This window comes from Salvelinus alpinus, chromosome 6, assembly GCF_045679555.1.
Source record: "Salvelinus alpinus chromosome 6, SLU_Salpinus.1, whole genome shotgun sequence".
NCBI lineage: Eukaryota > Metazoa > Chordata > Actinopteri > Salmoniformes > Salmonidae > Salvelinus > Salvelinus alpinus.
In genome coordinates, this window is record NC_092091.1 from 76,444,710 (window position 1) to 76,469,790 (window position 25,081).

Consider the following 25,081-nt stretch of genomic DNA (forward strand, 5'->3'; position numbering starts at 1 on the left):
TTTTTGCTGAGTCTATCCTATCTATCTATCTATCTGTCTATCTGTCTATCTGTCTATCTGTCTATCTGTCTATCTATCTGTCTATCTGTCTGTCTGTCTGTCTGTCTGTCTGTCTGTCTGTCTGTCTGTCTGTCTGTCTGTCTGTCTGTCTGTCTGTCTGTCTGTCTGTCTGTCTGTCTGTCTGTGTCTAACTAATCTATCTGTACACTACATGGTCAACAGTATGTGGACACCTGCTCGTCGACCATCTAATTCCAAAATCATGGGATAACACTGACCACAGTGGAAGGAGTAGGACTGATTCTCTGTGTTGTTCATACTCTAGATTCTGAGAGAGTGGTCAGTCTAACTTTGTGTTGTTCATACTCTAGGTTCTGAGAGAGAGGTCAGTCTAACTCTGTGTTGTTCATACTCTAGGTTCTGAGAGAGAGGTCAGTCTAACTCTGTGTTGTTCATACTCTAGGTTCTGAGAGAGAGGTCAGTCTAACTCTGTGTTGTTCATACTCTAGGTTCTGAGAGAGAGGTCAGTCTAACTCTGTGTTGTTCATACTCTAGGTTCTGAGAGAGAGGTCAGTCTAACTCTGTGTTGTTCATACTCTAGGTTCTGAGAGAGAGGTCAGTCTAACTCTGTGTTGTTCATACTCTAGGTTCTGAGAGAGAGGTCAGTCTAACTCTGTGTTGTTCATACTCTAGGTTCTGAGAGAGAGGTCAGTCTAACTCTGTGTTGTTCATACTCTAGGTTCTGAGAGAGAGGTCAGTCTAACTCTGTGTTGTTCATACTCTAGGTTCTGAGAGAGAGGTCAGTCTAACTCTGTGTTGTTCATACTCTAGGTTCTGAGAGAGAGGTCAGTCTAACTCTGTGTTGTTCATACTCTAGGTTCTGAGAGAGAGGTCAGCCTAACTCTGTGTTGTTCATACTCTAGGTTCTGAGAGAGTGGTCAGTATAACTCTGTTGTTTCTACTGCAGGTTTTGGAGGAGTGGAGGCCCTTATGGTGGTGGAGTGGAGAACTGTGTGGTGGTGGAGTGGAGAACTGTGTGGTGGTGGAGTGGAGAACTGTGTGGTGGTGGAGTGGAGAACTGTGTTGTGGTACCTTACAGGTCATCAAGCCAAGGAGAATAGTGGGACAATCAGTGTTCATATCCAGAGTACTGGATATGTGAGGGACTGCTGTTTACGGAACTCTTCACTGTATGTTAAGCAACATTTGACTACTGATCTTATTTGGGCGTTGCCATAACAAAAGGGTTGAATACTTACTGACTCAAGACATTTCAGATTAAAATGTTTAAATCATTTGTAAAATAAAAAAAAAAGATTTCTACTTTGACATGACCTTCTACGTTCACTTTCTGAAGGTAATTGTAATGTATCCAATGTATAAGAACGTAATTCATAACACATAGCCAGCCTACTGAAACCTACTTTTGGAAAAGTCTGACGAAAACCCTGTCACTCCATATTTGTTGTACACGGTGTATTCACACCCTTTGACTTTTTCCCTAAAATGTTGTGTTACAGCCTGAATTTAAAATGGATTACATTTATATTTTGTGTCACTGGCCTACGCACAATACCCCACAATGTCAAAGTGGAATTATGTTTTCAGAAGTGTTTACAAATGAATAACTACTAGCCTAGTCAAGCAGACTAACAGCTGCTTAGTTTAATACGTGAAGCGAAACTGAATGTGAGCTATCGAGATCAGGCTGGTTTCACATGGCTACTAAACTACCTCCGTATTATAACAAAACAACTAACATGAGTCACTCACACAGTAGTCATTCACACAGTAGCTTTTTATTCATGACAGAGATGTAACTGGAGACTTACAAAAATTAAACATCAATCTTACAGTGCAAATAACATGTTGAGAAAGTGCACAGAGAGAGAGTACTGCTGGCAGTTTTTAAAGTGACATTCATTTAAATGTTGGCTTTGTCACACGAACCATTGTTGATGCAATGCAATGTCTGCAATGTAGTCGGTCTGGAGCATAACCTTTTAACTTCGAGGCAGCATTGGTCAGGCAGTCAAAACATGTGCCTTACCCTGCGTTCACAACCACGTGGGAAGGTGGTATTTACCACATACGACTGGGAAAATCCGCTTGAATGCCCCTCCAACTGGTAATTACTAGTCTATCATCCCTGAGCAACATCTTCTTCCACATGTTGACCTCTAACATCACCTACTAAGGATATTAACTCAATAACATCATGTTCAGCAGTTAAATGCAACAACAAAACATTATTAAAATGGTTTTTGAACACTATAATTTGTTTAAAAGCGTGAAAGCTGTACTTTTAGTTTATGGTTAAAGTAGCTTGTTGACCAATTTGCGTTTCTCAACGAGTTCAAAGCACGTGAATGAATCCAACAGGTATTTACAACTTCACAACGGGTAATTTCCACCTTCGCACTTGGTTATTAATGCAGCATTAGATCAGATAAGTAAGTCTCTGAGGGACGTAGTGAAGAAGGCAGAGACCAGCAGACACACCAACAGTGGGAGGGACAGAGCAAGGGAGGGCGGTCCCGCGTTGCGGACGATGGAAAACCGACAGGTGCCGACATTCATGGCCTTGTCCACCGCCACCAGCTCCACTGTCAGAGAGCAGCACGAAGCGTTGAACGCTGCTGCAACAACCGTCTGCTTCAGGTCCGTGTGGGTGAGGTTACCCGCTCCCTGGCGGTGTGTGACTCTGGCGATGCCTGTGCCATTGACACCGTCGGTCATGTTGGCAGAGAGCTGCCAGAAGGCGGAGCTGCAGGCTGCTGGGTCAGCTGGGCAGTCGACCACCGAGACGCTGACCACCTCACACTGGGGAGGGGTGAAATCTGTCACCTGGGGGGGGGGGGGGGGGCACAGAGAAAGAGAGAGAGAGGTCATGATCAGATGAGCTCCTGCATTTTTCAGCATGTTCTTAAAAAAATATCGATTTAGAGTTAGATACATTTAGATTTTTTTGTCAGGAACATATACAGGATGCTACCCTCTACAACATAACCTTCACTCCAAATCAAAAATCAAAACCTACAACCTGATTTTGGACGGAATTACGGAATCACCTGGAAGGCTTACAACTACCAAAGATTATTATTCCAACGCTATACAGCAAATGCTCTGGAAAACAACAGAAACCTGAAAACAACATCCAACCAGGAACTGAGTGAGTAATGCTTAGTCTGAAGCTATATTTTATTTCCAAAAGCCAAGAAGAAAAATACTTTACATTACTTTCTGAGGACTGAATGCTAAATTAAGTGAGAGGTGTCAAATCCCTTTAGCCCAACAATGGCAGGAGAGTTGAACAGTCTACTCCAACCAGGACATCACTCTCAAACGTAGCCCCAACACTTCACATAGGAGAAACAGATCAATAGCCACCCCACCCAGACCAGCGAGACACTCCCAGACCTGTGGGACCCTCCCGGAAGTACACATAGAGGACACACGCCGAGAGGACCAACATCCAGACCACAACACCACCAGCCACATACACACCCCCACCCCAACCAATCAACACCCCCACAAGTCAACCATGCCCACACCACGTTTAGGACCCCTCAGATCAGACCTATGCCCCTCTTGCCCACCCCATGCATCTCACCCCCGGTACAACAGACTACGTATTCATCCTACACACCATAATTGACAAACAAACAAACCAAAACTAAGGCAAAGTCTTCTCATGCTTTGTTGATAAAAAAAAGCCTTTGACTCAATTTGGCATGAGGGTCTGCTATACAAATTGATGGAAAGTGGTGTTGGGGAAAAAGATACGACATTATAAAATCCATGTACACAAACAACAAGTGTGCGGTTAAAATAGGCAAAAAACATACACATTTCTTCCCAAAGGGCTGTGGAGTGAGACAAGGATGCAGCTTAAGCCCCATTCTCTTCAACATATACATCAATGAATTGGCAACGGCACTAGAAAAGTCTGCAGCACCTGGCCTCATCCTACTAGAATCTGAAGTCAAATGTCTATTGTTTGCTGACGATCTGGTGCTTCCGTCACCAACCAAGGAGGGCTTACAGCAGCACCTAGATATTCTGCACAGATTCTGCCAGACCTGGGCCCTGACATTAAATCTCAGTAAGACCAAAATAATGTTGTTCCAAAAAAGGTCCAGTCACCAGGACCACAAATACAAATTCCATCTAGACACCATTGCCCTAGAGCACACGGAAAACTATACATACCTTGGCCTAAACATCAGCACCACAGGTAACTTCCACAAAGCTGTGAATGATCTGAGAGACAAGGCAAGAAGGGCTTCTATGCCAACAAAAGGAACATAAAATGTGACATACCAATTAGGATCTGGCTAAAAATACTTGAATCAGTTATAGAACCCATTTATCTTTATGGTTGTGAGGTCTGGGTCTGCTCACCAACCAAGAATTCACAAAATAGGACAAACACCAAATTGAAACTCTGCATGCAGAATTCTGCAAAAATATCCTCAGTGTACAACGTAGAACACCAAATAATGTATGCAGAGCAGAATTAAGCCGATACCCACTAATTATCAAAATCCAGAAAAGATTTGTTCAATTCTACAACCACCTAAAAGGAAGCGATTCCCAAACCTTCCATAACAAAGCCATCACCTACAGAGAGGTGAACCTGGAGAAGAGCCCCTAAGCAAGCTGGTCCTGGCTCTGTTCACAAACACAAACACACCCCACAGAGCCCCAGGACAGCAACACAATTAGACCCAACCAAATCATGAGAAAACAAAAAGATAATTACTTGACACATTGGAAAAATGGACAAAAAAACTGAGCAAACTGGAATGCTATTTGGCCCTAAACAGAGAGTACAAGGTGGCAGAATACCTGACCACTGTGACTGACCCAAAATTAAGGAAAGCTTTGACTATGTACAGACTCAGTGAGCATAGTCTTGCTATTGAGAAAGGCCGCCGTAGGCAGACCCGGCTCTCAAGAGAAGACAGGCTATGTGCACACTGCCCACAAAATGAGGTGGAAACTGAGCTGCACTTCCTAACCTCATGCCCAATGTATGACCATATTAGAGACACATATTTCCCTCAGATTACACAGATTCACAAAGAATTTGAAGACAATTCAGATTTTGATAAACTCCCAATGAAACTCCCAATGAAATACCACAGTGTGCCATCACAGCAGCAATATTTGTGACCTGTTGCCACAAGAAAAGGTCAACCAGTGAAGAACAAACACCATTGTAAATACAACCCATATTTATGCTTATTTATTTTCCCTTTTGTACTTTAACTATTTGTACATTGTTACAACACTGTATATATACATAATATGACATTTGTAATGTATTTATTCTTTTGGAACTTCTGTGAGTGTAATGTTTACTCTTCATTTTTATTGTTTATTTCACTTTTGTATATTATCTACTTCACTTGCTTTGACAATGTTAACATATGTTTCCCATGCCAATAAAGCCCCTTGAATTGAATTGAATTGAGAGAGATGAAAGAGAAAGAAGAGAGAGAAAGAGAAGAGACCGTGATCATGATGATGAGGGAGAAGAGATGAGGAAAGGAGGCTATTTGGAAGTGGAGACAGGCCATATAGTGGAGATGGCCCATAGAATGGAGACGGCCCATAGAGTGGAGACGGCCCATAGAGTGGAGACGGCCCATAGAGTGGAGATGGCCCATAGAGTGGAGACGGCCATTATAGGCCTTTCAGCTCTCTAGTGTATCTTTATCTATACCTCTACTGTTTTACATTTCTACACCCATTGTGATGTCACATTAGAATGCACACACAGGGTTCTATACAACAAAAAATATTAACTCAACATGTAAAGTGTTAGTCCCATATTTCATGAGCTGTAATAAAAGATCACAGAAATACAAAAACAAAAAGCGTATTTCTCTCAAATGTTGTGAACAAATTTGTTTACATCCCTGTTTGTGAGCATTTCTCTTTTGCCAAGATAATCCATCCACCTGACAGGTGCGGCATATGAAGAAGCTGATTAAACAGCATGATCATTACACAGGTGCACCTTGTGCTGGGGACAATAAAAGGCCGCTCTAAAATGTGCAGTTTTGTCATACAACACAATGCCAAAGATGTCTCAAGTTTTGAGGGAGCGTGCAATTGGCATGCTGACTGCAGGAATGTCCATCAGAGCTGTTGCCAGAGAGTTGAATGTTAATTTATCTACCATAAGCCGTACCATAGTGTTGTTTTAGAGAATTTGGCAGTACGTCCAACTGGCCTCACAACCGCAGACCATGTGTATGGTGTCGTGTGTGCGAGCTAATTTCTGATGTCAACGTTGTGAACAGAGTGCCCCATGGTGGCGGTGGTGTTATGGTATGTGCCGGCATAAGCGATGGACAACAAACACAATTGCATTTTATCAATGGCAATTTGAATGCACAGAGATACCGTGAGATCCCGAGGCCAATTGTCGTGCCATTCATGTTTCAGCATGATAATGCACGGCCCCATGTCAAAAGGATCTGTATACAATTCCTGGAAGCTGAAAATGTTGCAGTTCTTCCATTGCCTGCATACTCACCAGACATGTCACCCATTGAGCATGTTTGGAATGCTCTGGATCGACATGTACGATAGCGTGTTCCAGTTCCAGCCAATATCCAGTAACTTCGGACAGCCATTGAATATGAGTGGGACTACATTCTACAGGCCACAATCAACAGCCTGATCAACTCTATGCGAAGAAAATGTGTCGCTCTGCCTGAGGCAAATGGATGGTCACACCAGATACTGACCGGTTTTCTGATCCACACCCCTAAGTTATCTGTGACCAACAGATGCATATCTGTATTCCCAGTCATGTGAAATCCATAGATTAGGGCCTAATGAATTTATTTAAATTGACTGATTTCCTTATATGAACTGTAACTCTTTAAAATTGTTGTATGTTGTGTTTGTTTTTGTTCAGGATAATATATTTCTATCTATCTGTATATATAGCTGATGTTACCTTGGTGACGACAGAGAGGCGCAGGACGGCGTAGTTGGAGTCGGACGCCCCGGGGGCCACAGCCTCGATGGTCAGGGTGACGTCTGTTCCTGATGGTGTGTTGGCGGGCACCGTGATGGTCAGTTCACCGGTGGCGTTTCCTCCAGTGGTCACAGCGATGCTGTTAAGTTAGCATCAGCAATGGGTTAGCATTAAGTGTCAATACAAACGATGCCAAGAGAGGACCATAATTAGTAATGTTGAGTCATTTTGCTAGCGGAGAAGAAGCTAATTTTAACCAGATAACCTGGTCCCAGATCTGTTTGTGCTTAAATTGCCAACGCCTGTGGTCAATGTGCCACGTGAAAATGACCATAGGAGTTGGCCAGACAGAACAAGCAGATCTGGGACTAGTCTTAGGATATTCCAGACCTGATCCCTACCTGCCAGGGACATTCATTTTGAAGTCTCTGTCGTTTCTGGCACTGATTTTGTAGCTGCCTCCAGTGGCGTCGGTCATGACGGTGAAGGGAAGGGTGAAGGGTTTACCAGGCTCCATGCTTCTGTCCACCACGGCCTGAGAAGACAAGAAGAACAAGAAAGAGGAATTGTTGAGGAGTTGTTGTGAGGTCCACTTTTTTTTAATGTGCAGTATAGGCTCCTTCATAATTTACAAATGAAAGCCGATTTTCAACGTAAACAGGAAGTGTGTCATCATCACTTACCTTGATGGTAACCTTGGAGACGGACATCTGAGTGGTGGACTGTCTCTGGAACACGGTGGAGGAGACCACGTCTGTCCCGTTCAACAGCACCACAAACTCCCCCGCAGGGACCTTGGTTACCGTAACCAGGAAGTCCCCGTTGCCCATGTCTTCCAGGGCCCCGCCTACGACCTCTGACCCTGACACTGTCACCAAGGCAACGTTGGCCACCTTTACAGAGGCTGGGCCCTTTCTGCCCAACACTGATACCAACAGCATGGCAGGCATACCTGGGAGAAGGAGAGAAGAGAGGAGGAATGGAGGGAAAGAGAGGGAGAGAGAGAGGAGGACGAGTGTAGGGGTAGGGAGAGAAAAAGAGGGAGAGAGAGAGAGGAGGAAAATTATCTTGAAGGGTGTGGCTATGTAACTATTTCTAGGTTCAGATCAATTATTATAAATTACAATTAATTGCTTTTTATGACTATGATTAAGTAGGCTTTAAAAATGAACAGAATGCATTGTTTCGACCTACACAACATCAAGGAGGACCAGCCTACTTTCTGATAGAGAATACAGCGATGAGTGCAAAACCTCTCGCCAGTGAGAAAAACGACGTGCACAATGATCATCTGCCTCTAACGGCTTTAACGAAGTGGCAGCTGCATTCATGTAGATGATGTATCCATGATGTCGCCATGATGTCGCCTTAGTATAATTGTGATTGACAGATTACCTGCTGGTATGATAATGATTTTAAGATGATGTTGTAGCGTTTTACCTGTTTTTGGACGGCCAGAGATGAGGGCATATCCTGGGTGAGGTCCCTCGAAGGTCTCCACAAAGTCATAAATGAAGGCAATGGTACTCTGACCTGGATAGAGAGACACACACACACACACACACACACACACACACACACACACACACACACACACACACACACACACACACACACACACACACACACACACACACACACACACACACACACACACACACACACACACACACACACACACACACACACACACACACACACAGTCAGTCAGGGCTGTATTCTCTCCCTTCTCTTATGGCTCTGCCAGACCTGGGTTCCAATACTTTTTGACATATTTGTACATGATTTAAAAGAGTGAAGGTTAGGTGATGTCACTTTACCCCTACCTACATGTACATATTACCTCAATTACCTCGACTAACCTGTACCCCTGAACATTGACTCGGGATCATTTTTTTCTTGCTTTTTCTTATTTACTTTTTTAAACACTGAATTGTGGGTTAAGGGCTCATAAGTAAGCATTTCACTGTAAGGTCTACCTACACCTCTTGTATTTGGTGCATGTGACATATTTGAATTGATTATTGATTAACCCAGGTCTGGGCTCTGTGTGTATCAAGGCTTCCATCTAGTGGTGAGCATGAGCATAACACACATATTTAATGGAACAGACGTATCTCTATGGTAACTCACCCGTGACCTTCAGTGTGTAGGGCTGGTTGGAGTTCATGCTGATTTCCCATAATCCTGTCTGTTTGTTGGTGGCCAGACGGACGCGGTAGAGGTTGCCCACCGTCTGGACGGTCCCCAGTTTCCCGTTGGTTTCACTCTGTTTCTGGGTCACACCTGTAGGGGCAAGGAGGGTGACAGTCAAATAGGATAACAGTCAAACATACTGTCAATGGGCTATACCTGGTTCATGATACCTTGTTGAAATGTGCTTTATGCCTTAAAAACATTAAGATAGCTACATACTCAAACACGCAAAACAGGTCTTAACCAATGAGGAGGAAAAACTAACCTTAGATCAGTGTCTAGGGGAAATGTCATCCTATTCAGTTAGGTGAACCTTTACCTGAAAACTGATATTAGATCAGTGTGTAGGTGTTGGAGGTTCCTACCTGCAGGGTTCTTCAGGGTGAAGGTGAGGGACTTTCCAGTGATGTAGATGGTGATGTTGTTCAGAGACTCGTCCAGCAGGAAGGAGAACGTCTCAGCTTTGCCTGGGTTCCTCGCTCGCTGTAGGACTGTCACCTGAGGAGGAGGAGGAGGACAGAATGAGTGAGGAAGATAGAAAGAAGAGGTGATGTAGAGTATGTTGTTGTTTTATTGTAACGTGGAGGATTTAATTATCATAGATATAAATATTATGTCTAGGCATTTCTAAAATTCATTATTTATAAAGCACGTGTTTTTAAATTGATCAAGTTTTGAATTATTTAAAATCAACTACTGATATAAAACAAAATGGCCACCACCGTTGACTCACCAGAGCGGAGGTGGAGGAGTCGATGATGACGTCAGTGGCCTGGGGCAGATTGTCTTTGGTGACTCCAATGGCTTGACCACCAGACGCCAGCGCCAGGTCCTTGTAGGTCTCGAATGTAGCTGCCCTGGACTCTACTCCACGCCTCCTCCTTCTAGCACCAGCACCAGCACCAGTCATGAAGAAAGACACCTGGAGAGACACATAGGTGTGTTTGAGAGAGTTTGCCTGGTCGTATTCATTAGGCACCAAACGAAGAAAGAAAGAAAAATGGGAGTGACTACCTCTCCAATAAGAATTGCTAGTTTTCATTTGCCGTTGCAAAACATTTTCCTGCGGTTTGCTACTGTGTGCCCTAATTAATAAGATCCTGAACTGCAGGACATGGTGTCTTCTAAAACAGGAAGTGTTTGAGGAGGTGTTTGAGGAAGTGCTCACGGTTGACTTGGTGCTCCTGATCAGGGCCACGATGGTGTCCTTTAACGCAATGTCCTTGGCAACGGCATCTGTGAAAACATAGATGTGGGACGACGCAGGGGCACCGGTCAGCGCCAACTAGAGAGAGAGAGAGAGAGAGAGAGAGAGAGAGAGAGAGAGAGAGAGAGAGAGAGAGAGAGAGAGAGAGAGAGAGAGAGAGAGAGAGAGAGAGAGAGAGAGAGAGAGAGAGAGAGAGAGAGAGAGAGAGAGAGAGAGAGAGAGAGAGAGAGAGAGAGAGAGAGAGAGAGAGAGAGAGAGAGAGAGAGAGAGAGAGAGAGAGAGAGAGAATGCTTAGTTTATTTATTTATTGTCAGGTGCACCATAAAGAAAGAATGGGATTATATCTGAAACCTGATTGGAATATAGCCATGTCAATCACTGTACCTGTAGGCCTGATAGGCACATCTCAGGGAGGTCTCCGCCTCCATCAGCCTTGAGTTTAGCGATCTCTGTTTTCATAACATCAGGGTTTGTCGTTCTTATCAGGGGTCCGAACCCTACACACACACACACAAACACACACTGATCACTAACCACTTCCTGACTTAACCACAAACCGCACCAGCATTTCGGTGACTGCCAGAGTTTGTCAGTGATGTTTTGCTAAGGAGAATGCTTGGTGGAGTGTAAAGCCAGCTTTACCTGGGTCATTGAATGGGACCAGGATGTACTGGGAGGGCTCATCCTGCGTTCCCTTCTTGCTGTCGATGATCTCATTGACGACTCGTTTGGCTTCGAGGATGTCATCCTTCATGCTCCCCGTAGTGTCGATCACAAAAGCAACCACTGACGATCGCGCTATACCCATGAGGCTGTGGGAGAGAGAGAGATAGATAGATTGTGAGTAACTTCAACGTGGGTAATTCCCTCTTACCCCCCACTCCTGCCCTTCACCCCCCTCTACCCTTCTCCTCCCTTTCACCACCCCACTACCCCTCTCCTCCCCTTCACCCCCCTCTACCCTTCTCCTCCCCTTCACCCCCCTCTAACCCTCTCCTCCCCTTCACCACCCCTCTACCCCTCCCCTCCCCTTCACCCCCCTCTACCCTTCTCCTCCCCTTCACCCCCTCTACCCTTCTCCTCCCTTTCACCACCCCTCTACCCCTCTCCTCCCCTTCACCCCCCTCTACCCTTCTCCTCCCCTTCACCCCCCTCTAACCCTCTCCTCCCCTTCACCACCCCTCTACCCCTCTCTTCCCCTTCACCCCCCTCTCCTCTCCTTTACCCCCTTTACCCCTCTCCTCCCTTTCACCACCCCTCTACCCCTATCCTCCCCTTGACCCTCCTCTACCCTTCTTCTCCCACTCACCCCATCTACCCCTTTCCTCCCCTTCACCCATCTACCCCTCTACTCCCCTTCACCTCTCTATCTCCCCCATCTCCTTCAACCCCCTCTACCCCTCTCCCCCCTCTACCCGTCTCCTCTGCTTCACCCCCTCTCTACCCCTCTCCTCTCCTTCCCCCCTCTACCTTTCCACTTCATCCCCCTCTACCCCACTCCTCTTCTTCACCCCCCTCTACCCCTCACCTCCCCTTCTCCCCCCTCTACCCCCTTCCTCTCCTTCACCCCCCTCTACCTCTCTCCTCTCCTTCACCCCCCTCTACCCCTCTCCTCACCTTCTCCCCCCTCTACCCCTCTCCTCACCTTCTCCCCCCTCTACCCCTCTCCTCACCTTCTCCCCCCTCTACCCCTCTCCTCACCTTCACCCCCCTCTACCCCTCTCCTCACCTTCATCCCCCTCTACCCCTCTCCTCACCTTCTCCCCCCTCTACCCCTCTCCTCACCTTCTCCCCCCTCTACCCCTCTCCTCACCTTCACCCCCCTCTACCCCTCTCCTCTCCTCACCTTCTCCCCCCTCTACCCCTCTACCCCTCTCCTCCCCTTCACCCCCCTCTACCCCTCTCCTCCCCTTCTCCCCCCTCTACCCCTCTCCTCACCTTCTCCCCCCTCTACCTTTCCACTTCATCCCCCTCTACCCCTCTCCGTACCGTAGGTAGTTGTTGTCACCGGCGGCGCCCCGGATGTCATGCAGCAGCTGGAGGGTGGCGGTCGTTGCCACGGTGACAGCAGCGGTGTGCAGGGCCACGTTGTCAGAGCGACGCTCGTCCTTGCTGATGCCCCCGCGAGGAACCTCAGAGCTGGTCAGGTCAGCTGCACCGCCATGACTACACTTACCTGGGAGAAGAGAGGTGATGATGGGTGTTATACAGAGAGTGTGCGGGTATCTGGGGAAGGTAGGTGTGTGTGTGTGTGTGTGTGTGTGTGTGTGTGTGTGTGTGTGTGTGTGTGTGTGTGTGTGTGTGTGTGTGTGTGTGTGTGTGTGTGTGTGTGTGTGTGTGTGTGTGTGTGTGTGTGTGTGTGTGTGTGTGTGTGTGTGTGTGTGTGTGTGTGTTTGTACCTTTAGGCTTAGCTGCAGAGAAGATCCCCATGTACCCAGAGGTGAGTTTCTTCTCATTAAGGATGTTAGGCAGGATGGAGTTGGAACAGAACCCCCCACTGACACAGTCACTGCAGGTCGGGGTGCTGACATCTACCCAACCAAATCACAACGTTTAAGAGTGGTTCTTGAATTACGGTGGCATTAAAAATACATATATACATTTTTTATTTTATTGATATGAACGCATGTTACCATTCTAAATGAACCAATATAGCAGCTTAATAACTTTAAATAGTTTTTACCATTATAATAACATTCTGCCACGAGTAGGAGTAGTAACATCAATGATGGTAACACCAAGGAGACATTTGAAGTCAATTAGGATTTTCTGAAATGGAGGCCACAAATGCTCAAATCTTTATGATTTGAAAACAAAATAGGTATTTTAATAGCCTTTGTTTATATATTTTTTTCATACAATATCTTATATCATTTTGTTCACCGTCTATTCAAAATAATAGATATATATGGCTATTTGAAGAATCTCAAATATAAAATATATTTTGATTTGTTTAACACTTTTTTGGTTACTACATGATTCCATGTGTTATTTCAGAGTGTTGATGTCTTCACTGTTATTCTACAATGTAGAAAACAGTAAAAAAAAACTTGAATGAGTAGGTGTTCTTAAACGTTTGACCGGTAGTGTAGATGGGTTGCAGTATAAAGGACTTAAATATTTTTTATTTTAAAATAACAGTTAAGTAAATTGTCAAGGGACCTTATTTACCACCACAAATCAAGAATGACCCACGCACGCACGCACACACACACACACACACACTCCTAAACCCTAAATGGGCGTGGTGATCCTTTCTCTAACCCATAATTCCCTCAGACTGTTCTGCTTTATCTTGCTCTGTTGAACATCGGAGATTACGTGTGTGTTTGTGTCCCTCTCTGTCTGCCCTTTAGACTTCCTGTAAACCCTTAATGACCTCACTATTGTATGAAGCCAGAGGTGGCAGCAGATTTCTCTCTTTGTCTCTCCTTTTTAATCTGCTGTCATACTTTTTCTCTAACATTCCAAGCACTCCTCCCTCCTTCCTTCCCTGCCCTACCACCCTCCGTCCCTCCTTCCTTCCCTGCCCTACCACCTTCCCTCCCTCCTACCTTCCCTGCCCTACCACCCTCCCTCCCTCCTACATTCCCTGCCCTACCACCCTCCCTCCCTCCTACATTCCCTGCCCTACCACCCTCCCTCCCTCCTACATTCCCTGCCCTACCACCCACCCTCCCTACCTCCTTCCCTGCCTGACCACCCTTCCTCCCTCCTTCCCTGTCCTCCCTGCCCTCCCTCCCTCCCTCCCTCCCTCCCTCCCTCCCTCCCTCCCTCCCTCCATCCAGTTGGTTCCCACGCCTAGCTGTCCTCGTTGTTGCTTTAACACAAGCCCACCCTACCTGCCAGGTTTTCCAGTGGGAGATCGGGGCGGATCAGGTTGGCGTAGGGTTCAGTGTATCCCAGATCCACCCAGTTACTGTGGCTGTAGAAGTCCTGACAAAACAAGCATGCATTATATACCAAGTCTGTGTCTGTGGGAAAGATATCTATCTAATTCCCTATTACAGACACCTCAAGACAGAAGTGAACTTGGTTCAGATGATAACACTTGAGCCAAGGTGAAATATGAAACGAGAGATGAGGTGAGATAGATGTTTTCTTTCTCTCCCCTCCCCCTTCTCCCTCTATCCTTTTATTCCTTACCTTATCTCTCTTCATTCCTCGAAGTTCAGACTTTCTCCCTCTTTCCCTTCCACCCCCTCTTCCACTCCTCTCTCCCTCTCCTCTCTCTCCTCCCTCTCCCACTCCTCCATCTCCCTCTCCCACTTCCCTCTCTCCATCTCCTCTCTCTCCTCCCTTTCCCACTCCTCCCTCTCCCACTCCCACTCCTCTCTCTCCCACTCCCACTCCTCTCTCTCCCTCTCCCACTCCCATCTCTCCCTTTTCCACTCATCTCTCTCCCTCTCCTCTCTCTCATCCCTCTCCCACTCCTCCCTCTCCCACTCCCACTCCTCTCTCTCCCACTCCCACTCCCACTCCTCTGTCTCCCTCTCCCACTCCTCTCTCTCCCTTTTCCACTCATCTTTCTCCCTCTCCTCTCTCTCCTCCCTCTCCCACTCACCTCTCTCCCTCTCCTTTCTCAACCTCCCTCTCCCACTCCCACTCCTACTCCTCTCTCTCCCTCTCCCACTCCTCCCTCTTCCTCTTCCTCTCTCCCCTTACCTGCAGTCAGGGCTCTAATCACACTGGTGCTCCAAACACATTTGTTATTTTATTAATTAATTTGTAAAAAAAAAAATGTTGTTAACCTTCATTTAACGAGGCAAATCAGTTAATTACAATGATGGCCTACCGGGGAACATTGTTCAGGGGCAGAACGACAGATTTTTACCTCGTTAGCTCAAGGATTTGATCCAGCAACCTTTCGGTTACTGGCCCAGCATTCTAACCGCGAGGATACGTACCGCCCCATACACAAGTTAGGAGCACAACAAAACATTTAGCAGCACTAGAAAAGAGCGGTACTGTGTACAGTCCTCTACCCAGTGTCTCTCTAGCTACCTGTACTATGTACAGTCCTCTACCCAGTGTCTCTCTAGCTACCTGTACTGTGTACAGTCCTCTACCCAGTGTCTCTCTAGCTACCTGTACTGTGTACAGTCCTCTACCCAGTGTCTCTCTAGCTACCTGTACTGTGTACAGTCCTCTACCCAGTGTCTCTCTAGCTACCTGTACTGTGTACAGTCCTCTACCCAGTGTCTCTCTAGCTACCTGTACTGTGTACAGTCCTCTACCCAGTGTCTCTCTAGCTACCTGTACTGTGTACAGTCCTCTACCCAGTGTCTCTCTAGCTACCTGTACTGTGTACAGTCCTCTACCCAGTGTCTCTCTAGCTACCTGTACTGTGTACAGTCCTCTACCCAGTGTCTCTCTAGCTACCTGTACTGTGTACAGTCCTCTACCCAGTGTCTCTCTAGCTACCTGTACTGTGTACAGTCCTCTCCCCAGTGTCTCTCTAGCTAACTGCAGTATGTACAGTCCTCTACCCAGTGTCTCTCTAGCTACCTGTACTGTGTACAGTCCTCTACCCAGTGTCTCTCTAGCTACCTGTACTGTGTACAGTCCTCTACCCAGTGTCTCTCTAGCTACCTGTACTGTGTACAGTCCTCTACCCAGTGTCTCTCTAGCTACCTGTACTGTGTACAGTCCTCTACCCAGTGTCTCTCTAGCTACCTGTACTGTGTACAGTCCTCTCCCCAGTGTCTCTCTAGCTAACTGCAGTATGTACAGTCCTCTACCCAGTGTCTCTCTAGCTACCTGTACTGTGTACAGTCCTCTCCCCAGTGTCTCTCTAGCTAACTGCAGTATGTACAGTCCTCTACCCAGTGTCTCTCTAGCTACCTGTACTGTGTACAGTCCTCTACCCAGTGTCTCTCTAGCTACCTGTACTGTGTACAGTCCTCTCCCCTGTGTCTCTCTAGCTACCTGTATAGTGTACAGTCCTCTACCCAGTGTCTCTCTAGCTACCTGCAGTGTGTACAGTCCTCTACCCAGTGTCTCTCTAGCTACCTGCAGTGTGTACAGTACTCTCCCCAGTGTCTCTCTAGCTACCTGCAGTGTGTACAGTCCTCTACCCAGTGTCTCTCTAGCTACCTGCAGTGTGTACAGTCCTCTACCCAGTGTCTCTCTAGCTACCTGCAGTGTGTACAGTCCTCTACCCAGTGTCTCTCTAGCTACCTGCAGTGTGTACAGTCCTCTACCCAGTGTCTCTCTAGCTACCTGTACTGTGTACAGTACTCTCCCCAGTGTCTCTCTAGCTACCTGTACTGTGTACAGTCCTCTACCCAGTGTCTCTCTAGCTACCTGCAGTGTGTACAGTCCTCTACCCAGTGTCTCTCTAGCTACCTGCAGTGTGTACAGTCCTCTCCCCAGTGTCTCTCTAGCTACCTGTACTGTGTACAGTACTCTCCCCAGTGTCTCTCTAGCTACCTGTACTGTGTACAGTACTCTCCCCAGTGTCTCTCTAGCTACCTGCAGTGTGTACAGTCCTCTACCCAGTGTCTCTCTAGCTACCTGCAGTGTGTACAGTCCTCTACCCAGTGTCTCTCTAGCTACCTGCAGTGTGTACAGTCCTCTACCCAGTGTCTCTCTAGCTACCTGCAGTGTGTACAGTACTCTCCCCAGTGTCTCTCTAGCTACCTGTACTGTGTACAGTACTCTCCCCAGTGTCTATCTAGCTACCTGTACTGTGTACAGTCCTCTACCCAGTGTCTCTCTAGCTACCTGCAGTGTGTACAGTCCTCTACCCAGTGTCTCTCTAGCTACCAGTACTGTGTACAGTCCTCTACCCAGTGTCTCTCTAGCTACCTGTACTGTGTACAGTCCTCTACCCAGTGTCTCTCTAGCTACCTGCAGTGTGTACAGTCCTCTACCCAGTGTCTCTCTAGCTACCAGTACTGTGTACAGTCCTCTACCCAGTGTCTCTCTAGCTACCTGTACTGTGTACAGTCCTCTACCCAGTGTCTCTCTAGCTACCTGTACTGTGTACAGTCCTCTACCCAGTGTCTCTCTAGCTACCTGTACTGTGTACAGTCCTCTACCCAGTGTCTCTCTAGCTACCTGTACTGTTTACAGTCCTCTACCCAGTGTCTCTCTAGCTACCTGCAGTGTGTACAGTCATCTACCCAGTGTCTCTCTAGCTACCTGTACTGTGTACAGTCCTCTACCCAGTGTCTCTCTAGCTACCTGTACTGTGTACAGTCCTCTACCCAGTGTCTCTCTAGCTACCTGCAGTGTGTACAGTCCTCTACCCAGTGTCTCTCTAGCTACCTGTACTGTGTACAGTCCTCTACCCAGTGTCTCTCTAGCTACCTGTACTGTGTACAGTCCTCTACCCAGTGTCTCTCTAGCTACCTGTACTGTGTACAGTCCTCTACCCAGTGTCTCTCTAGCTACCTGTACTGTTTACAGTCCTCTACCCAGTGTCTCTCTAGCTACCTGTACTGTGTACAGTCCTCTCCCCAGTGTCTCTCTAGCTACCAGTACTGTGTACAGTCCTCTACCCAGTGTCTCTCTAGCTACCTGTACTGTGTACAGTACTCTCCCCAGTGTCTCTCTAGCTACCTGTACTGTGTACAGTCCTCTACCCAGTGTCTCTCTAGCTACCTGTACTGTGTACAGTCCTCTCCCCAGTGTCTCTCTAGCTACCTGTACTGTGTACAGTCCTCTACCCAGTGTCTCTCTAGCTACCTGTACTGTGTACAGTCCTCTACCCAGTGTCTCTCTAGCTACCTGCAGTGTGTACAGTCCTCTACCCAGTGTCTCTCTAGCTACCTGTACTGTGTACAGTCCTCTACCCAGTGTCTCTCTAGCTACCTGTACTGTGTACAGTCCTCTACCCAGTGTCTCTCTAGCTACCTGTACTGTGTACAGTCCTCTACCCAGTGTCTCTCTAGCTACCTGTACTGTGTACAGTCCTCTACCCAGTGTCTCTCTAGCTACCTGTACTGTGTACAGTCCTCTACCCAGTGTCTCTCTAGCTACCTGTACTGTGTACAGTCCTCTACCCAGTGTCTCTCTAGCTACCTGTACTGTGTACAGTCCTCTACCCAGTGTCTCTCTAGCTACCTGTACTGTGTACAGTCCTCTACCCAGTGTCTCTCTAGCTACCTGTACTGTGTACAGTCCTCTACCCAGTGTCTCTCTAGCTACCTGTACTGTGTACAGTCCTCTACCCAGTGTCTCTCTAGCTACCTGTACTGTGTACAGTCCTCTACCCAGTGTCTCTCTAGCTACCTGCAGTGTGTACAGTCCTCTACCCAGTGTCTCTCTAGCTACCTGTACTGTGTACAGTCCTCTACCCAGTGTCTCTCTAGCTACCTGTACTGTGTACAGTCCTCTACCCAGTGTCTCTCTAGCTACCTGCAGTGTGTACAGTCCTCTACCCAGTGTCTCTCTAGCTACCTGTACTGTGTACAGTCCTCTACCCAGTGTCTCTCTAGCTACCTGTACTGTGTACAGTACTCTACCCAGTGTCTCTCTAGCTACCTGTACTGTGTACAGTCCTCTACCCAGTGTCTCTCTAGCTACCTGTACTGTGTACAGTCCTCTACCCAGTGTCTCTCTAGCTACCTGTACTGTGTACAGTCCTCTACCCAGTGTCTCTCTATCTACCTGTACTGTGTACAGTCCTCTACCCAGTGTCTCTCTAGCTACCTGTACTGTGTACAGTCCTCTACCCAGTGTCTCTCTAGCTACCTGTACTGTGTACAGTCCTCTACCCAGTGTCTCTCTAGCTACCTGTACTGTGTACAGTCCTCTACCCAGTGTCTCTCTAGCTACCTGCAGTGTGTACAGTCCTCTACCCAGTGTCTCTCTAGCTACCTGTACTGTGTACAGTCCTCTATCCAGTGTCTCTCTAGCTACCTGTACTGTGTACAGTCCTCTCCCCAGTGTCTCTCTAGCTACCTGTACTATGTACAGTCCTCTCCCCAGTGTCTCTCTAGCTACCTGTACTGTGTACAGTCCTCTATCCAGTGTCTCTCTAGCTACCTGTACTGTGTACAGTCCTCTACCCAGTGTCTCTCTAGCTACCTGTACTGTGTACAGTCCTCTACCCAGTGTCTCTCTAGCTACCTGCAGTGTGTACAGTCCTCTACCCAGTGTCTCTCTAGCTACCTGTACTGTGTACAGTCCTCTACCCAGTGTCTCTCTAGCTACCTGTACTATGTACAGTCCTCTCCCCAGTGTCTCTCTAGCTACCTGCAGGGTGTACAGTCCTCTACCCAGTGTCTCTCTAGCTACCTGCAGTGTGTACAGTCCTCTACCCAGTGTCTATCTAGCTACCTGCAGTGTGTACAGTCCTCTACCCAGTGTCTATCTAGCTACCTGCAGTGTGTACAGTCCTCTACCCAGTGTCTCTCTAGCTACCTGCAGTGTGTACAGTCCTCTACCCAGTGTCTATCTAGCTACCTGTACTGTGTATAGTCCTCTCCCCAGTGTCTCTCTAGCTACCTGTACTGTGTACAGTCCTCTTCCCAGTGTCTCTCTAGCTACCTGTACTGTGTACAGTCCTCTACCCAGTGTCTCTCTAGCTACCTGTACTGTGTACAGTACTCTCCCCAGTGTCTCTCTAGCTACCTGTACTATGTACAGTCCTCTCCCCAGTGTCTCTCTAGCTACCTGTACTATGTACAGTCCTCTCCCCAGTGTCTCTCTAGCTACCTGTACTGTGTACAGTCCTCTCCCCAGTGTCTCTCTAGCTACCTGCAGTGTGTACAGTCCTCTACCCAGTGTCTCTCTAGCTTCCTGCAGTGTGTACAGTCATCTACCCAGTGTCTCTCTAGCTACCTGTACTGTGTACAGTCCTCTACCCAGTGTCTCTCTAGCTACCTGCAGTGTGTACAGTCCTCTCCCCAGTGTCTCTCTAGCTACCTGCAGTGTGTACAGTCCTCTACCCAGTGTCTCTCTAGCTACCTGTACTGTGTACAGTCCTCTACCCAGTGTCTCTCTAGCTACCTGCAGTGTGTACAGTCCTCTCCCCAGTGTCTCTCTAGCTAACTGCAGTATGTACAGTCCTCTACCCAGTGTCTCTCTAGCTACCTGTACTGTGTACAGTACTCTCCCCAGTGTCTCTCTAGCTACCTGTACTGTGTACAGTCCTCTACCCAGTGTCTCTCTAGCTACCTGCAGTGTGTACAGTCCTCTCCCCAGTGTCTCTCTAGCTACCTGCAGTATGTACAGTCCTCTACCCAGTGTCTCTCTAGCTACCAGTACTGTGTACAGGTCTCTACCCAGTGTCTCTCTAGCTACCTGTAGTGTGTACAGTCCTCTACCCAGTGTCTCTCTAGTACCTGTACTGTGTACAGTCCTCTACCCAGTGTCTCTCTAGCTACCTGTACTGTGTACAGGTCTCTACCCAGTGTCTCTCTAGCTACCTGTAGTGTGTACAGTCCTCTACCCAGTGTCTCTCTAGCTTCCTGTACTGTGTACAGTCCTCTTCCCAGTGTCTCTCTAGCTACCTGTACTGTTTACAGTCCTCTCCCCAGTGTCTCTCTAGCTACCTGTACTGTGTACAGTCCTCTACCCAGTGTCTCTCTAGCTACCTGTACTGTGTACAGTACTCTACCCAGTGTCTCTCTAGCTACCTGTACTGTTTACAGTCCTCTCCCCAGTGTCTCTCTAGCTACCTGTACTGTGTACAGTACTCTCCCCAGTGTCTCTCTAGCTACGTGTACTGTGTACAGTCCTCTCCCCAGTGTCTCTCTAGCTACCTGTATAGTGTACAGTACTCTCCCCAGTGTCTCTCTAGCTACCTGTACTGTGTACAGTCCTCTACCCAGTGTCTCTCTTGCTACCTGTACTGTGTACAGTCCTCTACCCAGTGTCTCTCTAGCTACCTGTACTGTGTACAGTCCTCTACCCAGTGTCTCTCTAGCTACCTGTACTGTGTACAGTCCTCTACCCAGTGTCTCTCTAGCTACCTGTACTGTGTACAGTCCTCTACCCAGTGTCTCTCTAGCTACCTGTACTGTGTACAGTCCTCTACCCAGTGTCTCTCTAGCTACCTGTACTGTGTACAGTACTCTCCCCATTGTCTCTCTAGCTACCTGTACTGTGTATAGTCCTCTACCCAGTGTCTCTCTAGCTACCTGTACTGTGTACAGTCCTCTACCCAGTGTCTCTCTAGCTACCTGTAGTGTGTACAGTCCTCTACCCAGTGTCTCTCTAGCTACCTGTACTGTGTACAGTCCTCTACCCAGTGTCTCTCTAGCTACCTGTAGTGTGTACAGTCCTCTACCCAGTGTCTCTCTAGCTACCTGTACTGTGTATAGTCCTCTACCCAGTGTCTCTCTAGCTACCTGTAGTGTGTACAGTCCTCTACCCAGTGTCTCTCTAGCTACCAGTACTGTGTACAGTCCTCTTCCCAGTGTCTCTCTAGCTACCAGTACTGTGTACAGTCCTCTCCCCAGTGTCTCTCTAGCTACCCGTACTGTTTACAGTCCTCTCCCCAGTGTCTCTCTAGCTACCTGTACTGTTTACAGTCCTCTCCCCAGTGTCTCTCTAGCTACCTGTACTGTGTACAGTACTCTCCCCAGTGTCTCTCTAGCTACCTGTACTGTGTACAGTCCTCTCCCCAGTGTCTCTCTAGCTACCTGTATAGTGTACAGTACTCTCCCCAGTGTCTCTCTAGCTACCTGTACTGTGTACAGTCCTCTCCCCAGTGTCTCTCTAGCTACCTGTACTGTGTACAGTCCTCTCCCCAGTGTCTCTCTAGCTACATGTAGTGTGTACAGTCCTCTACCCAGTGTCTCTCTAGCTACCTGTACTGTTTACATATCCCCTCTTTCACCCCCCCCCCCCTCCCCTTCTCTCTCCTCTTACCTGTAGTGTGTGTAGTACTCTCCCCAGTGTCTCTCTGGCAGCCTGGAAGTTCTCACTTTGTACGTTGGCCTTGATGCTGGCCACCCCATCAGTTATAAGGCGCCGGCCCTCAGCAAACGCCTCAGAGTTGAAGTGATGGGCTGGGCTGTTAGAATAAAGATTTTGATCAATTGGTTTTATATAGAAAAGACTGTAGGAGGGATATACCAAATGTTCACTTGGACTGGCACAATAATGACAATGATTAATTGTTTATTTAGTTCATACATTAGATCCACTAGAAGAAGGGTGTATGAGTGATGCACATCCTAAACCTTTCCAATAAGGTTCTTAGGAATAAAGGGTTTGAGAGCAGCATATGACATGTGCTGGATAAGAAAACTAAGTTGTTTTTAAAACTAGTTAAATATTAAATTGAATAAAAATCGTATGTTGCTTTCCTGTATGTTGCTTTCCTCCAAGCACTCCAAGCATTTTACATAATAAGTGAACCTCATCCTCTATCAATGGAGCACCAACCTGTTGACATAATAAGGGAACCTCATCCTCTATCAATGGAGCACCAACCTGTTGACATAATAAGGGAACCTCATCCTCTATCAATGGAGCACCAACCTGTTGACATAATAAGGGAACCTCATCCTCTATCAATGGAGCACCAACCTGTTGACATAATAAGTGAACCTCATCCTCTATCAATGGAGCACCAACATATTGACATAATAAGGGAACCTCATCCTCTATCAATGGAGCACCAACCTGTTGACATAATAAGTGAACCTCATTCTCTATCAATGGAGCACCAACCTGTTGACATAATAAGGGAACCTCATTCTCTATCAATGGAGCACCAACCTGTTGACATAATAAGGGAACCTCATCCTCTATCAATGGAGCACCAACCTGTTGACATAATAAGGGAACCTCAGCCTCTATCAATGGAGCACCAACCTGTTGACATAATAAGGGAACCTCATCCTCTATCAATGGAGCACCAACCTGTTGACATAATAAGTGAACCTCATCCTCTATCAATGGAGCACCAACCTGTTGACATAATAAGGGAACCTCATCCTCTATCAATGGAGCACCAACCTGTTGACATAATAAGGGAACCTCATCCTCTATCAATGGAGCACCAACCTGTTGACATAATAAGTGAACCTCATCCTCTATCAATGGGGCACCAACCTGTTGACATAATAAGTGAACCTCATCCTCTATCAATGGAGCACCAACCTGTTGACATAATAAGTGAACCTCATCCTCTATCAATGGAGCACCAACCTGTTGACAAAGTCTCTGTCCACCTGTCCGTTCTGTATGTAGATCTCGTTCAGGGCAGATTTGAACTTAGCTGCTGACACTTCACCTGTTGCTTTGGGTCCCAGGCAGGCCTGGACCAGCTCCTCAGCAGAGTTACCCTAAAGGGAAAGGTCAGATGTTAAAGGTTAGACATTCTGACACACTACTCTATTTTCTTCATCTCGCTCTCTCTCTCTCTCTCTCACACACACACACACACACACACACACACACACACACACACACACACACACACACACACACACACACACACACACACACACACACACACACACACACACACACACACACACACACACACACACACACACACACACACACACACACACACACACACACACACACACACACACACACACACACACACACACACTTACCGTGGGAGTGAAGTCTCTTCCCTCTGTCTCGGCGATGGCTCGGCACACGTCCGTGACCTTCTGTAGCACGGCCGTTCCCGTGATGCTGACGTGGGTGGAGGCTCCGCCCCCAATAGGAGCAAAAGCCCAGGCTCCTCCTGATAGGACCAGGGCCAGGAAGGACACACCCAGCACCGGTGACATCATCAGTCTTTGGGGAGTGGGAGGTGGCTGGTGGATGGAGGGGTGAGTGAGTGAGAGAGAGAGAGAGCAAGAGAGAGAGAGAGAGAAAGAGCGTGTGTGAGAGAGAGAGGAAATCCCTGACCCAGCCTCTGTGGTTAAACCTCTTGGCCACAACCCAACATGTCCTATAATGAGGGTGTAGTTAGTATGCAGAAGCATCTTTATGATACATCAGTAAAATGTAATTAGACGTTGTCAAAACTGATTAGAGACTAGTACTTGGCCCCTGTCCTGGCACACACTGCATTCCTTATTACCTAGGAACATAGAGAGGTGTATATTCCTAGCCTGTTATCCCCCCACCATACTGCATTCCCTGTTACCTAGGAACATAGAGAGGTGTATATTCCTAGCCTGTTATCCTCCCACCATACTGCATTCCCTATTACCTAGGAACATAGAGAGGTGTATATTCCTAGCCTGTTATCCCCCCACCATACTGCATTCCCTATTACCTAGGAACATAGAGAGGTGTATATTCCTAGCCTGTTATCCTCCCACCATACTGCATTCCCTATTACCTAGGAACATAGAGAGGTGTATATTCCTAGCCTGTTATCCTCCCACCATACTGCATTCCCTATTACCTAGGAACATAGAGAGGTGTATATTCCTAGCCTGTTATCCTCCCACCATACTGCATTCCCTGTTCCCTGTTACCTAGGAACATAGAGAGGTGTATATTCCTAGCCTGTTCTCCCCCCACCATACGGCATTCCCTATTACCTAGGAACATAGAGAGGTGTATATTCCTAGCCTGTTATCCTCCCACCATACTGCATTCCCTATTACCTAGGAACATAGAGAGGTGTATATTCCTAGCCTGTTATCCTCCCACCATACTGCATTCCCTATTACCTAGGAACATAGAGAGGTGTATATTCCTAGCCTGTTATCCTCCCACCATACTGCATTCCCTATTACCTA

The 25,081-nt window shown here is 47.2% G+C and overlaps 1 protein-coding gene across 1 annotated transcript; it reads right to left on the reverse strand.

Moving 5' to 3' along the window:
• Window positions 1–2,430: 2,430 nt before the first annotated feature.
• Window positions 2,431–24,138, reverse strand: LOC139579399 (von Willebrand factor A domain-containing protein 7-like). The gene is made up of 17 exons (XM_071407987.1): window positions 23,933–24,138; window positions 23,517–23,653; window positions 22,230–22,374; window positions 14,246–14,339; window positions 12,803–12,934; window positions 12,393–12,579; window positions 11,046–11,215; window positions 10,788–10,900; window positions 10,365–10,481; window positions 9,930–10,118; window positions 9,562–9,694; window positions 9,134–9,286; window positions 8,441–8,533; window positions 7,684–7,952; window positions 7,402–7,535; window positions 6,980–7,139; window positions 2,431–2,847 (listed from the first exon to the last, which is right to left on the reverse strand). The coding sequence occupies exons 1-17, from the start codon at window positions 24,116–24,118 to the stop codon at window positions 2,446–2,448; spliced, it is 2,814 nt and encodes a 937-aa protein (XP_071264088.1). The 5' UTR covers window positions 24,119–24,138; the 3' UTR covers window positions 2,431–2,445.
• Between the last annotated feature and the right edge of the window lie 943 nt (window positions 24,139–25,081).